This window comes from Pygocentrus nattereri, chromosome 19 (assembly GCF_015220715.1).
Source record: "Pygocentrus nattereri isolate fPygNat1 chromosome 19, fPygNat1.pri, whole genome shotgun sequence".
Lineage (NCBI taxonomy): Eukaryota > Metazoa > Chordata > Actinopteri > Characiformes > Serrasalmidae > Pygocentrus > Pygocentrus nattereri.
This window is the reverse complement of record NC_051229.1, coordinates 23,060,293-23,075,132: the sequence shown is the minus strand read 5'-3', so window position 1 is coordinate 23,075,132 and position 14,840 is coordinate 23,060,293. Positions and strand designations below refer to the sequence as shown.

General features: G+C 41.6%; 1 protein-coding gene across 1 annotated transcript in view; it reads left to right on the top strand.

The window, feature by feature from the left end:
* The window catches only part of myo10 (myosin X), an 85,226-nt gene extending 76,637 nt beyond the window's left edge, over positions 1 to 8,589 (top strand). The window contains exons 35-41 of the mRNA XM_017699216.2: positions 2,966 to 3,266; positions 3,870 to 4,077; positions 4,208 to 4,344; positions 4,504 to 4,624; positions 5,696 to 6,151; positions 6,998 to 7,189; positions 7,623 to 8,589. Coding sequence (XP_017554705.2) covers positions 2,966 to 3,266; positions 3,870 to 4,077; positions 4,208 to 4,344; positions 4,504 to 4,624; positions 5,696 to 6,151; positions 6,998 to 7,189; positions 7,623 to 7,733 — 1,526 coding nt within the window. The 3' untranslated portion in view covers positions 7,734 to 8,589. The remainder of the gene's footprint in view (positions 1 to 2,965; positions 3,267 to 3,869; positions 4,078 to 4,207; positions 4,345 to 4,503; positions 4,625 to 5,695; positions 6,152 to 6,997; positions 7,190 to 7,622) is intronic.
* The last annotated feature ends 6,251 nt before the right edge of the window (positions 8,590 to 14,840 follow it).

Here is a 14,840-nt window from a genome sequence, read left to right as displayed (position 1 = left end):
CATGATCGTCTCACCTCTGTAGTGATGTCTGGACAAGGAAGAAAGTTAGAGGGTAATGGTTGGTGAAGGGCAGCCCTTGAAAATAGGCAACTCGCAAAGTGGATGGGGGGAGGTGGGGGATCTGGCCATGACAGGCCCAGATTTTCCACTGGCCTAGCTAAACTGTCCATAAGTTCCTTACTGTGAGGGTCTTCATGTATGATTGTCTGGGGAGTGCACTCATCTTTCTTTCAGCACCTATGTGCATACTTTGGAGTCCTTCATTTCTTCAGACTCCTATCCACTCTCCCACTGACAGGAGTAGCTGGTGGAGCTGCATGGCCTGGGCTTGAGCTTTTCATTCTGTTGGAGAAGTTCAACTCTGTGGCAGAGGGGTGCAAGTGGGAAGCTGGAACTGTGCATGCAGTAAAATGGGTTGATTTACAAGATTTCGTGTACCAAACCAAAGCACTCGATGCATTCCTTGTGCAGATCCACTCTTGACAAGTGCTTACTGTGTTTTGCAATTCTTCGCTAATTTCTCCATGGATGACAAAATGCATGTTTATCTGGGACAAAGCTAGCAGGTTAGCATGTGTGGTGAGGGCTGAGCTGACCCAGTCCACATGATGCTAAACAAAAATTAGCATTTTTTTTAAACAGCGTGACTAGTACTTACAACCCTAATTCCAATGAGGTTGAGACGTTGTGTAAAACATAAATAAAAACAGAATACGATGATTTGCAAATCCTTTTCAACCTGTATTCAATTGAATGCACTACAAAGACAAGATATTTAATGTTCAAATGGATAAACTTTATTGTTTTTTGCAAATATTTACTCATTTTGAATTTGATGCCTGCAACACATTCCAAAGAAGTTGGGACAGGGGCATGTTTACCACTGTGTTACATCACTTTTCCTTTTAACAACACTCAATAAGCATTTGGGAACAGAGGACACTAATTGTTGGAGCTTTGTAGGTGGAATTCTTTCCCATTCTTGCTTGATGTACAACTTCAGTTGCTCAACAGTCCGGGGTCTCCATTGTCGTATTTTGCACTTCATAATGTGCCACACATTTTCAATGTGAGACAGGTCTGGACTGCAGGCAGGCCAGTCTAGTACCCGCACTCTTTTATTATGAAGCCACACTGTTGGAACATGTGCAGAATGTGGCTTGGCATTGTCTTGCTGAAATAAGCAGGGACATCCCTGAAAAAGACGTTGCTTGGATGGCAGCATATGTTGCTCCAAAATCTGCATGTACCTTTCAGCATTAATGGTGCCTTCACAGATGTGCAAGTTACCCATGCCATGGGCACTAACACACCCCCATACCATCAGAGATGCTGGCTTTTGAACTTTGCGCTGATAACAATCCGGACAGTCCTTTTCATCTTTGGCCCGGAGGACACGACGTCCATGATTTCCAAAAACAATTTGAAATGTGGACTCATCAGACAACAGGACACTTTTCCACTTTGTGTCAGTCCATCTCAGATGAGCTCGGGCCCAGAGAAGCCGGCGGTGTTTCTGGGTGTTGTTGATATATGGCTTTCTCTTTGCATGGCAGAGTTTTAACTTGAACTTGTAGATGGAGCGACGAACTGTGTTCACTGACAGTGGTTTTCTGAAGTGTTCCTGAGCCCATGTGGTAATATCCATTACAGAATGATGTTAGTTTTTAATGCAGTGCCGCCTGAGGGATCAAAAGTCACGGGCATTCAATGTTGGTTTTCTGCCTTGCTGCTTACTTGCAGAGATTTCTCCAGAATCTCTTAATCTTTTGATGATAATATGGACTGTAGATGATGAAATCTCTAAATTCCTTGCAATTCTGCGTTGAGAAATGTTGTTCTTAAACTGTTGGACTATTTGCTCATGTAGTTGTTCACAAAGTGGTGAATCTCACCCCATCCTTGTTTGCAAACGACTGAGCCTTTCAGGGATGCTTCCTTTATACCCAATCATGACACTCACCTGTTTCCAATTAACCCGTTCACCTGTGGAATGTTCCAAACAGGTGTTTTTTGAGCATTCCTCAACTTTCCCAGTCTTTTGTTGCCCCTGTCCCAACGTCTTTGGAATGTGTTGCAGGCATCAAATTCAAAATGAGTAAATATTTGCAAAAAACAATAAAGTTTATCCATTTGAACATTAAATATCTTGTCTTTGTAGTGTATGCAATTGAATATAGGTTGAAAAGGATTTGCAAATCATCGTATTCTGTTTTTATTTATGTTTTACACAACGTCCCAACCTCATTGGAATTAGGGTTGTAAGTACTATTCACGCTGTTTAAAAAAAATGCAAATTTTTGTTTAGCATCATGTGGACTGGGTCAGCTCAGCCCTCACCACACATGCTAACCTGCTAGCTTTGTCCCAGATAAACATGCATTTTGTCATCCATGGAGAAATTAGCGAAGAATTGCAAAACACAGTAAGCACTTGTCGAGAGTGGATCTGCACAAGGAATGCATCGAGTGCTTTGGTTTGGTACACGAAATCTTGTAAATCAACCCATTTTACTGCATGCACAGTTCCAGCTTCCCACTTGCACCCCTCTGCCACAGAGTTGAACTTCTCCAACAGAATGAAAAGCTCAAGCCCAGGCCATGCAGCTCCACCAGCTACTCCTGTCAGTGGGAGAGTGGATAGGAGTCTGAAGAAATGAAGGATGTATTCTGTTTTCATTAATGTTTTACACAACGTCCCAACTTCATTGGAATTGGGGTTGTAGTACAAAACCTAAAAAGAAATGCTGAATTATGGTAATGAGGGGAGAATAAGGTTGTGCAGTGGCATGGCTGAATAAGCAAGAATGATATTATAAGACAATGCGGGGATTATTATAGATCTCAAAGGAGGGAAAAGCCTATGCCACTGCCGTGGGCCAGTCACTGGGTGGTAGAAAGGTTTATTAAGTAGTGCTGCTAGCATTATAACGTTGTAAGAACTATCTCTTTCTCTTGTGCTATAGATGAAAAGGGCCGGAACTACAGCACTTTGCAAGCAGAGGCTCTGAAGCTCTTTAGCACTCTGCAGCAGTTGGAAGGTGTAGCTGACCCTGTGCCTATCATCCAGGGCCTTCTGCAGACAGGTCATGACCTCCGACCTCTGCGGGATGAACTCTACTGCCAACTTATCAAGCAAACTACACGTCCCCCACAGCCAGGTGGCCCCACCCACATGAGTGGCTGGAGAATCATAGCCTGCATGTGCTGTACCTTTAGTCCCTCATCCAGGAGCATCCTCAAGTACCTTAAATTCCATCTCAAGAGGTAAGTGTCTGTATGTGAGGTATGCGGGAGTTTTTGAAATGTCGATTGTTTCCTTATTGATCATGGGTTGGAATTTCTAAGAAGAGTACTGCTGCAAAAAAATCGAATTTATAATTTTAGCCCAGTCAAGAAATGACTGGGATCCACATTTTGCTGCTTTAGTTTAAGCCCTAGAGCTACAAGAGTAACATTGCTAACAAACACAAAATTCAGTACTCAAATGTTTTGTATAAACACAAAGACTTCGCTCAACCTGCTCAAACCACATACAGATCATAATTAAGGTCATGCAGACTCGTCAATGTGGTTTAAGGCAGAATATGACTTACTCTGAGCTATAAAATTTAACACAACTTCACTGCTGAATGTTGTGGGCTGCCATTTTAGACAATGTGTTTGTCAGCAACATCGCTCCAGTGCTAAAACTAAAGAAGCTAAATTTGAATACCAAACATGTCTTGGCTTATTAACTACACTTTGGGTAAGTGAAAAATTGCGTACATTTGATTTTTGCAGAACGTTTTCTTTAAATCAACGTCAGCGACCAAAAGTTGCTTTAGATGTTTATTGATTCATTAATTGAGTTACTTATTCTCTGTTTAGGATGCGGGAGTTATATCCAGGCACAGAGATGGATCGCTATGCAGCATTTTCCCAAGATGCACTCCGTCATGTGCGTGGACGGGAATGTGTGCCATCACGTGCAGAACTTAGAGCCATTCTCAGCAGACAGGAAATGACATCGACTGTATATTGCCATGGAGGCGGGTCCTGCAAAATTACTATCAGCTCACACACCACTGCAGGAGAGGTATACACACATATACCCACACATGAACATGCTTTTGAGAACGCTTGTTCATTTACTATTACTATTTTATGGCATTGTTTATATTACGTTATTTACAGTTATAACTATTTACAACTTGTGTGTATGGTAGGTGGTGGATAAACTGTTGAAGGGCCTGGCCATGGAAGACAGCAGGAACATGTTTGCTCTGTTTGAACATAACAGCAAAACTGACAAAGCCATTGAGAGCCGCTCCATAGTGGCTGATGTCCTCGCCAAGTTTGAAAAGTGAGTTTGAGTTGTGCTTTATTTCGCTGATTAAGCACTATTAGCTCGATCCAATCTAAAATGTACCCAACTGATAAAATATGAAGTTTACATAAGAAAGAAAAATAATAATAATCATTTTTCCCTGGTCTATCATGTTTTCACTCTCTTTTGTTTCAGGTTGGCAGAGGGAGGAGAGGAGCAAGGTGGAGGTTGGAAGTTTTATTTTAAGCTCTTCTGTTTCACAGACACAGAGAACATTCCTGTAGACAGCGTGGAGTTCGCCTTCATGTTTGAACAGGTCAGATTTCTCACTCAACATCAACCTCCCTGTTAAAAGGAAATCATTCAGCCCTGTGTGAAACAGTACAGATAAGGATGATACTCTGAGTCCTCAGATACTCTATTGAATTGCTGTATCAGTCATGCTTTGCATAATAAATAATGTGACAAACTAATGTGCATTTAGGAGGGGTGCTTTTTCTCCTTTGCACTTGATTTTGAGGTAAAGAGGAAGCAATGTTTTCAGTGGAGGATGGGTCTGACCTTATTGTGGGCTTGTTTTTTTATTTTACTTAGAACAATATTATCAGTACTAAACTAAATACTGCATTTCTTGCAAACTGTATTGCTCAATGCCTTGGCATACTGACTTGTATTGAACAATACATGTTGTAATATTACATTATTAGCAGACAGGAGTATAAATTCTTTCACCTTGCTCAAAGTGCTGGTTGAACTGTGCATTATAAGTGAATTTTGGATGGATTAATAATTAATAAACCCTGGAGGCCCATCCCAAAAAAAAATGACAACACCACTACGCTGTCCTGTGTTCTATCATTAAGTGCCAAACCTTTTTATACTTATGTTTAGTCATTAGCTTTGGCTTATTGAAAAATAACAAGTACTTTTTGCAATTACACTGCTTTGCTGGCTTCCCATTTTCATTTTCTTTTCATCGATTTACTACATAAATTTATCTTAAATTTATCTTGAAGTTATGTAACAGGCCAAACTTATCAATCTGCTTGTCTGTCTTTGCTCCTGTTAAAAACTGTGGGAAGCTAATAAACACATCATTTAAATAAAAATCTATACCAGTAGCGTTTCTAAATTTATCTGAATTTCTCTGACTGTACTTTCATTGGCTTGTGCTGGTTACTGGTCCTCTAGTGGTCAAGGCCCCCCGAGTACAAGCTCAATAGTGCTGGTTGGTAATCTATTGCTAAACATGAATATCAATTTACTTTTTATATATAACCGATAGCAGAGCATTGGAAATAAAGGGGATATAATGCCTTTTATGTTCATAAAATATGTTCTTTCTGCCAACATAATGCCTAAATGTTTCTGTGTGTCTCTCTTTCAGGCTCATGAAGCAGTTATTACAGGGCAGTATCCAGCTCCTGAGGAAACCCTGCAGTTCCTAGCAGCTCTTAGACTTCAATATCTGCTTGGGGACTACACTACCCAGAATGCTTTGCCAGACCTGGAGCAAGTATTCCCCATGGCACGTTTGCAGGCTCGCGTCCAGCGCTTTACCCCCAGCAACACCAGTGCCACAGCAACCGGTGAGAAAAAGAGAGGCAGTTTCTTGGAGGGCACACTCAGGCGGAGCTTCAGGGGTTCCCTGGGGCGACAGCGGCAGGGGGAGCTGTCTGCAGCAGTGGAGGCATGGCTTCAGGAAGAGAAGGCTGGGCTTAAAAGCTGTTTGGTGGAGAAATGGAAAAAGCTACAGGGAATGAGTCAGGATCATGCCATGATCAAATACATGAATCTGGTCAGAGAGTGGCAGGGATATGGATCTACACTCTTCAGTGTGGAGGTGAGGGAACACGTAAATACATTCACTCTATGACAATACATTGTTTAGTAATTGTTATATTGTCCTTTGCAATAGAAATATTGCTGAAAGTTTAACCAGCTATTAAGTTTATGTGCTCTGGGCATCCTGAGCAAGTCACTGATAGCAGAGCATTGTAAATAGAGGGGATATGGCAACTTTTATACTATAGGAGCTATACTATGAATCAAGGCATTCAACTGAACCGAGAAATGTAAATTCTTCTGGTCAACATAATCCAGATAATCATCTTACATCAAGAGTTCTGTGCATGGAAATGTGCTACTCTTCTTTATGCAGATGAGAGAGAGTTATGAGAAATGTGGGAAGATTGCAGAAAAAGTGGGTGGAGATCAAAAATACATGTACATATTCCACTTGATATACTAATATTTGAGCCAATAATGGGAACCAGTTTTGCATAGATTTTCCTCCACCTTCTAAAATCAAGCATACATTTGGGTTTAGGTCTCAAAAGACCAAGACAGTAGCCTCAGACTTAATTGAAGGAACAAGCCTCGAGCAGTACTGAGAGAATGTTGATGGCTCCCTTATTTTACTGTGCCGTTTAAAGTCTGCACCACACAAGTGCACAGACAGGGCAGTCTTAGTAAACTGAAGGTTCAGTTGAAGCACTCTGAGGCAACAAATTGTGGCTGCATGCTCCACTCCTTTGTACATACGCCTGGCCCAGAATGGTAAAGCTATTCGCACTGTTCAGCATGGAGCTGTGTGTTCATAATTAAATATCATGTAAAGTCATTTTAACACTAATATTTCAGATATCAAATTAAGGTAACTAATTCTCACTCTCCTTCTCCCCATCAGTGTGTTGATGGTGTGTATCCTACAGAGTTGTGGCTGGGAGTGAGTCGTAAAGGAGTGTGCGTGTATAAGCGTGGAGAAGCATGGCCGCTGGAGATTTTCTCCTATGAAGCCATTCTGTCCTTTGGAGCGCCACAGCCCAACATTTACAAAATCAGTGTTGAAGGACGAGACCTGCTTTTCCAGACCTGCCAGGTAACAAATCACTTCCTTCATACACATAAGTGATGCAGGAAAGCTTTTCACATTGGGGATCTGGCATGTACACACACTGGTTACTTTATTAGGGACACCTATCTTGTATTTACACTCACTGTCTATTTTATCAGGTCTACTTATCATATAGGTGCACTTTGTAGTTCTGCTATTACAGATTACAACTCGTCTTTTTCACTGCATAATTTGTTAGCTCCCCTCCGTCCCTCCACAGTTTGCACTAATAATCATCTAGTCCTTCTTCAGTGGTCAGTTTCTGGCCACAAGACACTTCTGACTGGATATTTTTGGTTGGTGGCTCATTCTCAGACAGGGTTAAATTTTCAAAATTTTTGATAAGGTTTCTGATTTTTTTGTTTAATTCTTTCCAAGTAATTGATTTTTTTGTGCATGTGTGTTTTTGTGTGTGTAGGTGATGGACATTGCTAAACTGATGAAAGCCTACATCAGTATGATCGTGCAGAAGCGCTTCAGCACCTGTCAGTCAATCAGTAGCCACGGCAGCCAGTGCAGCAACTGGTGAACCCTGACCTGTGACATTTCTACCAATGCCTGCCTTACACACACTGTTTAAGTTACTTTAATCTCAAATGTGTAAAAGAGTGTGAACAGAGGGACACGGGTGGGTTTTAAGGACATTCAAAGACATTCCGAGATCTAAGTGAAAGTATTTGAGCCCTGTGAGCACTCTGCAGATGCAGTGTGTTTGGTAAGCAATCATGTTGTGATGAGTATTGTGTAAATATCCAATGATGTCATTCACCTGAAAGTGCCTGAAGCCACAAAAGACACTGTGCAGGACGAGTGTCTTAAAAAAGTCTTAATTAAACACACAGGGACTCTTCAGTGTCATGACTTGGCCATCAGTTGCTGTGTTCTAATCAGCAGGGTTTGAATTACAAATGCATTTTGTGTAAGTAATGAATGTTTCCAGAAGTGCTGTAATAGCATTGAAGTTTTAGTCCAGTAGCATTTCACTGGAGCTCTGCAGGCAGAACCTCCAGCCAGACACAGCACTGTACCTTTCTGTATAAAGGGGGAAAAAAAAATACAGATCACAAATACTCTGCTTCACCATATTCACAAAAACCAGACACACACCTAGACTCAGTATCTCTATTGTATGTGATATAATGTGCAATGTTATCTTCTTACCAGAAAGCTGTATATTTTTTATTTTTAATCCTTTTTTAAGCCCACTAATGTCAAGTGGCTAACTTTTGTTATTATTATCCCAAAGTACTTTGCCATGTTGTATTATGATTCCCAGAAGCTTAAGAAAGAAAGATAGGAAAAAAACATCAGCAATTTGAAAATTTTTAAATATCAATATGTGTATTAGCTGGGGTAGGTAATAAAATGCCTATTGGAAATCAAAACATGATTGGTTTATGCCTCCGTCATGTCGTAATTCTACTTATGGTCTAACACATTAGGACTTCTCTTCAGCTTTTGAAGTCTTAACCAGTAGGAGAGCTCACTTAGCTACAGTGCGCTTCACAAATACTGGCACCCAGGTACATTAGCAAAACAGGCTGTAAAATATATTATTGCTTATCTTATTCTTTTGCTCTTTTCTTCAAAATATTTTAAAAATGTAAGCTTTATTTGAAGTAAAATGACTAAAAAGACCTTATCGCGAAGTAAATAGTTTGCTCCAATCTGGGTGTGCCACAATTGCTGGTACCCCTTCATTTAATACTTTGTGCATCCTTCCTTTACAAAGATAACAGCTTCTACTATATCCCTTGAGACTGGAGAGCACACAACAAGGAATGTGAAACCACCCCTTCATATAAAATATATACAGGTCCTTCACATTCCAGGGTCCACTCTGTGGACTCCTCGTTAGCTCATCCTACAGGCTTTCTAAGGGGTGTAGGACAACGGACTAGGATGACCATGGCAAAAGCTTGATTATGTGGTCAGTGAACCATTTTTGTGTTGATTTTGAGGCATGTCTTCAATTATTTTCCTGCTGGACGATGCAAATTATGCCCCAGTTTAAGTTTCCTGGCTGAAGTTGTCATGTTTTGATTTTATTTCTGCTGGTACTTGGAATCTGTGATGCCATGTATCCAAATAAATTGTCCAGTGCCTTTGAAAGAAAAACCCCATAACACCACAGATCCACCACTACAGTGAGGATGAGGTACTTTTCTGCATAGCTATCTTTGTGTCGACGTCAAACTCACCTCTGGTGTTTGTTGCCAAAAACCTCTATTGTGAAGTTCTCTCTTTTGAAAACACGGTCCCACTTAAGGTTTTACTAATATTGTCCAAGCTGTTTGTCCTTGAGATCAGATAAGATAATCCTTTATTAGTCCCTCAGTGGGGAAATTCACAGTGCTACAGCAGTAAAGGGCACAACAAGACACTCAAGAAAAAGAAGTATTAAGAAGAGAATGAACAAGCAAGTAATTGACCTTGTTAATTACTTAACAGGATTTTAAACTTTGTTGCTTGATACTATAGACAATATATGTAATACTGAAAGTAAAAAATAAGATAAATATAAACTCTCCTTCAGTGCTGGTTGTACAGATTAACATCAGCAGGAAGGAAAGGCACTTGGGGTGAATCAGCGTGTCACTGAAGGAGCTGCCAGAGTCTCATACATGGGGTGGACAGTGTCTCAGGCTTCATGCAGCGTTTTTGTAAACATTTCATGTAATAGCTTTCCGTGAAGAAGCTTTTAAAGACATTGCACTCTTCAGGCATCTGGTTATACTCCTATAAAACGCCCATTTTAGGGCAGTCAACATCGCTGCTGGACTACATTCAGTACCATTACAGACTGACAGTAATTAAAATACTGTCAAAAATTATACTATTTCAGGAATATTGCACTCAGAAAGCGGGATAACGGAGGAAACGCAGCGATCCATGCTCATGTTTGTGCGATGCATATTCTTTATGTGTGGATATGGCCGTGTGGTTGGTGTGACACAAAGAACCTGTTGATGTGATTGTTTATCCTAATTTTATATTAAGCTTATTTCTTTTAACAGCCTATTCAGGGGACCTTAACCTTATGTAGTATCTATTTACAATGATAGTTATTACATTGAGCTATGTAAATTGTAGCATTCCTTAATCAGTGTAGATATTCATAACAGATTAATATTAGCACCTTAAACAAAGCTTACGTTAGCTGCTTAATTGCCAGCTTCTTGGTCGAATTTTCCCGTTCCACCTTAAATGTTGCAGCTTCAGGCACCAGAAAGAAGCTGGTGAATAGGAAGCCAATTTTAGCTTCGTCCTTCTTACTGTCTTTGGAGGTTTATTTTATTTTTATGTGTATTAAGATGAGAAATTATTCACGCATTGATGGATTTGCTGATTGTGACATTGTGTTTCTACCGGAGCTCGCGCTAAACTCAGTTTTTAACATCAGGTGCATACTGAATACTTTCCTGCTGGTCCGGACGGCTAATTCGAAAAGCAGATCGGTCGCAAAGCAAGCACAGCGAACAAGAGTTTATCTGCTGACAATGGGGAACAACAGTCTGACCATTTCTTATAAAAAGAGCCACGTTATTTCACGTTTCACATGTTTTTGAAACGACTGTCGTCCCTCTTGTGGATAAATGCGGTACTACAGTGTGAGCTCCTCAAGCACGAAGCTAGACGCAAGTCTTGGTTGCTCTTAAAGAGGAGCAGAAACAGAGCACGGGGAATAAGTGAACTGCACAGTCACACGCTCAACAAGCAAACGCGACTTTCTCAGAAGGAGTAAATGCACACAGTTCCAGCCACGACTGCTTTGGAAGCCTCCACTGACGGTTTAATCTCACATGAATGAAGTTCAATTTTGTTCATAGGTATCGTGTAAAGAAATAATGGATCAGAAGCACAATTTCTTTCTGCCTAACAGCGCAACGCTACGTGCAAATGACCAGACCTAACTTGGTCTGTAATGGAACTTAAATGTCGCTCTGTCTAAACGTGTCAAATTAAAAATCAGTTTACATTCCGTCACGGCGGTCTCGGCTGTCAGAGCATCCTTGCACTCCTTGATAGTCGACGTTACAGCTTCCCGGTGTTTCTCAGGCCTCACGTCGTCCTAACAGACAAACATGACTGAGACGGACATATTTTTAAATACTAATAATAAAACGACTCGCGCACTAAAAACACACCTGTTCGTGTTCGAGGCCATTGCAGGCCTAGAAAAACGAGACCAAGCAGCTTTTCTCACTTCATACGCGCCCTTTCACAGAATATACACGAACTTTAATCAGCCACTTAATCACGTTCATGTTCGTATACAAAGGTGTTTCACGTTGCCAACGAATTTGGAAAGACAGTTAATAGTAATCAATACATTTACAAACGCATTTGCGCTCCAGTGGCCGTCAGTCAGTCGTGCTCAGTCGATGTGTGGAGTTCAACTCTTCGACGGAAACCACATTCACTTTTACTCGGAAAAAAGACTAAATATAAATTAAGGTTATTTTTACTTTTAAGGTTACTTTTTTCAAATCAAGCAGATCCGCTTCAGCGTGGGCCACTTCAGAGTTGCAGGTTACAGCGATAAGCATCATTTTAAGCGTCAGTGGTGTAAACTAATAAGCTGTTTTGTCGCCATCTATAGTGCGTGAATGGAACTACACGCGTAGAGTAATTAAAGCTGAATAATTTAAAAATGCAAAAAAAAAAACAACACTGTATAGAAGAACACAAAAAGCATGAAACCATACATCTCGCACACACACACTAAATGGAACACACATTTGGTATCTTTTAATGCATGTGATCTCGATTTATTAGGCACAGTTTTATTAGAACTGTTGTGGTGTTGCCTGTGGTTCACACAGACCTACAGCACAGCTGGTAGAGATGTTGACCTGGCAAGCTGTTATTGGTCCAAGATGTTAGAAGGTTGTCTCTGGTGTGAGCCAGGAGTTGATGTTTATGGAAGCAAGTGTTACAGGGCAGCAGTTGTTCCATTTTTCATTATTGGTTGCTTTGTGTAGAGAATGGAAATGGCTGTGGTGAACACATATTTTCAGAAGAGGGAAGAACACAGGGTGACATATAAGAGTGGAGGGAGGTGCACACAGGTGGATTATATCCTTAGCAGGAGATGCCACCTAAAGGAGATTGGAGATTGTAAAGTGGTGCCAGGGGAAAGTGTAGCAAGGCAGCATAGGGTGGTTGTCTGTAGAATGAGATTAGAAACAAAGAAGAGGAAGAAAGTGAAGACAGAACCAAAGATTAGGTGGTGGAAGCTGAAGGAGGAGGATGTGTGCAGGCAGTTCAGGGAAAAATTGCAACAGGTCCTTGGGGGCAGTGAGGAGCTACCTGAGGACTGGGAAACTACAGCTAAGGTGGTGAGAGAAACTGGCAAAAATGTGTTGGGTGTTTCGTCTGGTCAGAGGAAAGAAGACAAGGAAAGCTGGTGGTGGAATGAAGAAGTCCAGGAGAGTATTCAGAAGAAGAAGGCAGCGACGAAAAAGTGGGATAACCAGAGAGATGAAGGAAGTAGGCAGGAGTACTGTGAGGCTAGTCGCATAGCGAAAAGAATGGTGGCAAAGGCAAAGGCTCAGGCCTGTGATGAGCTGTATGAGAGGCTGGACAGTAAAGAAGGAGTAAAGGACTTGTATCGTTTGGCTAAACAGAGAGATAGAGCTGGAAAGGATGTACAGCAGGTTAGGCTGATAAAGGATAGAGAGGGAAATGTACTAGTGAGTGAACAGAGAGTGTTGAGTAGATGGAAGGAGTACTTTGAAGAACTAATGAATGAGGAAAACGAGAGAGAGAGGAGGACAACAGAGAGATAGTGGATCAGGAAGTGCAGAGAATTAGTAAGGTGGAAGTGAGGGCAGCTTTAAAAAGGATGAAGCATGGAAAGGCAGCTGGTCCAGATGACATACCTGTGGAGGTATGGAGATGTTTAGGAGAGAAGGCAGTGGACTTTTTAACCAGGTTGTTTAACAACATCCTGGAGAGTGAGAGGATGCCTGATGAGTGGAGAAGCAGTGTACTGGTCCCCATTTTTAAGAACAAGGGTGATGTGCAGAGCTGCAGTAACTACAGAGGTATAAAGTTGATGAGCCACACCATGAAGGTATGGGAAAGAGTTGTTGAAGCAAGGTTAAGGCGAGAGGTTCAGATCAGTGAGCAGCAGTTTGATTTCATGCCCAGAAAGAGTACCACAGATGCAATTTTTGCGTTGAGAGTGTTGGTAGAGAAGTACAGAGAAGGTCAGAAGGAGCTACATTTTGTCTTTGTGGATCTAGAGAAGACATATGATAGGGTGCCAAGAGAGGAACTGTGGTACTGTATGAGGAAGTCAGGTGTAGCTGAAAAGTATGTTAGGGTGGTGCAGGACATGTATGAGGATAGTGAGACAGTGGTGAGGTGTGCAGTTGGAGTGACAAATGGTTTCAAGGTGAAGGTAGGGTTACATCAGGGATCAGCTTTGAGCCCCTGCAATGGTGATGGAAAGGTTGACAGCTGAGGTCAGGCAGGAGGCTCCATGGACCATGATGTTTGCAGATGACATTGTAATCTGTGGTGAGAGTAGAGAGCAGGTGGAAGAGAATCTGGAGAGGTGGAGGTTTGCACTGGAGAGGAGAGGAATAAAGGTCAGTAGAGACAAGAGGGAATACATGTGTGTGAATGAGAGGGAGGCAGGTGGAAAGGTGAAGATGCAAGGAGTAGAAGTCGTAAAGGTGGATGACTTCAAATATCCATCCATCCATTCCATCCTTCAAGGTGCATGGAAGACGAGCGTCGAGAATGTTCTCTGTACTGGCACCCAGGTGGTGGAATGAACTCCCACTGGCTGTCCGAACAGCAGAGTCTCTTGCTGTCTTCAAACGCAGACTGAAGACATCTTTTTACACAGCACTTGAATGAGCATTGAACTATAAGCTGCACTTATTTTATTTATTGTATTGTATCTTATTGTTATTGTATTGCATTGAATGGCACAGAGTTCTGCGTTCAACTCTGTTTCTTTTTCTCTTGGTGTCTGCAGTGACATTTGTCTCTAGCAGTATCTGAGCTCAGGACTGTCTTTTTCTCTAAGCTATTGGTAACTAGCAAAGATACTTTCTCTAGATTGACAAAGCACTTCTTGTAAGTCGCTCTGGATAAGAGCGTCTGCTAAATGCTGTAAATGTAAATGTAAATCTTGGGTCAACCATCCAGAGCAATGGACAGTGTAGAAAAGAGGTGAAAAAGAGGGTGCAGGCAGGATGGAGTGGGTGGAGACGGGTGTCAGGGCTGATGTGTGACAGAAGGATAGCAGCAAGAGTGAAAGGGAAGGTTTACAAGACAGTAGTGCGTCCTGCTATGATGTATGGTTTGGAGACTGTGGCTCTGTCTAAAAGACAGGAGGCTGAGCTGGAGGTGGCGGAGATGAAGATGCTGAGATTTTCGCTGGGAGTGACAAGGATGGACAAGATTAGAAATGAGCAGATCAGAGGGACAGTGAAGGTGGAGCAGTTTGGAGATAAAGCCAGAGAGGCCAGGTTGAGATGGTTTGGACATGTGTGGAGGAGGAATAGTGGATATATTGGGCAAAGAATGTTGGAGATGTGGCTTCCGGGTAGAAGGAGAAAAGGTAGACCTCAGAGAAGGTTTATGGATGTAGTGAAGGTGGACATGGAGATGGTTG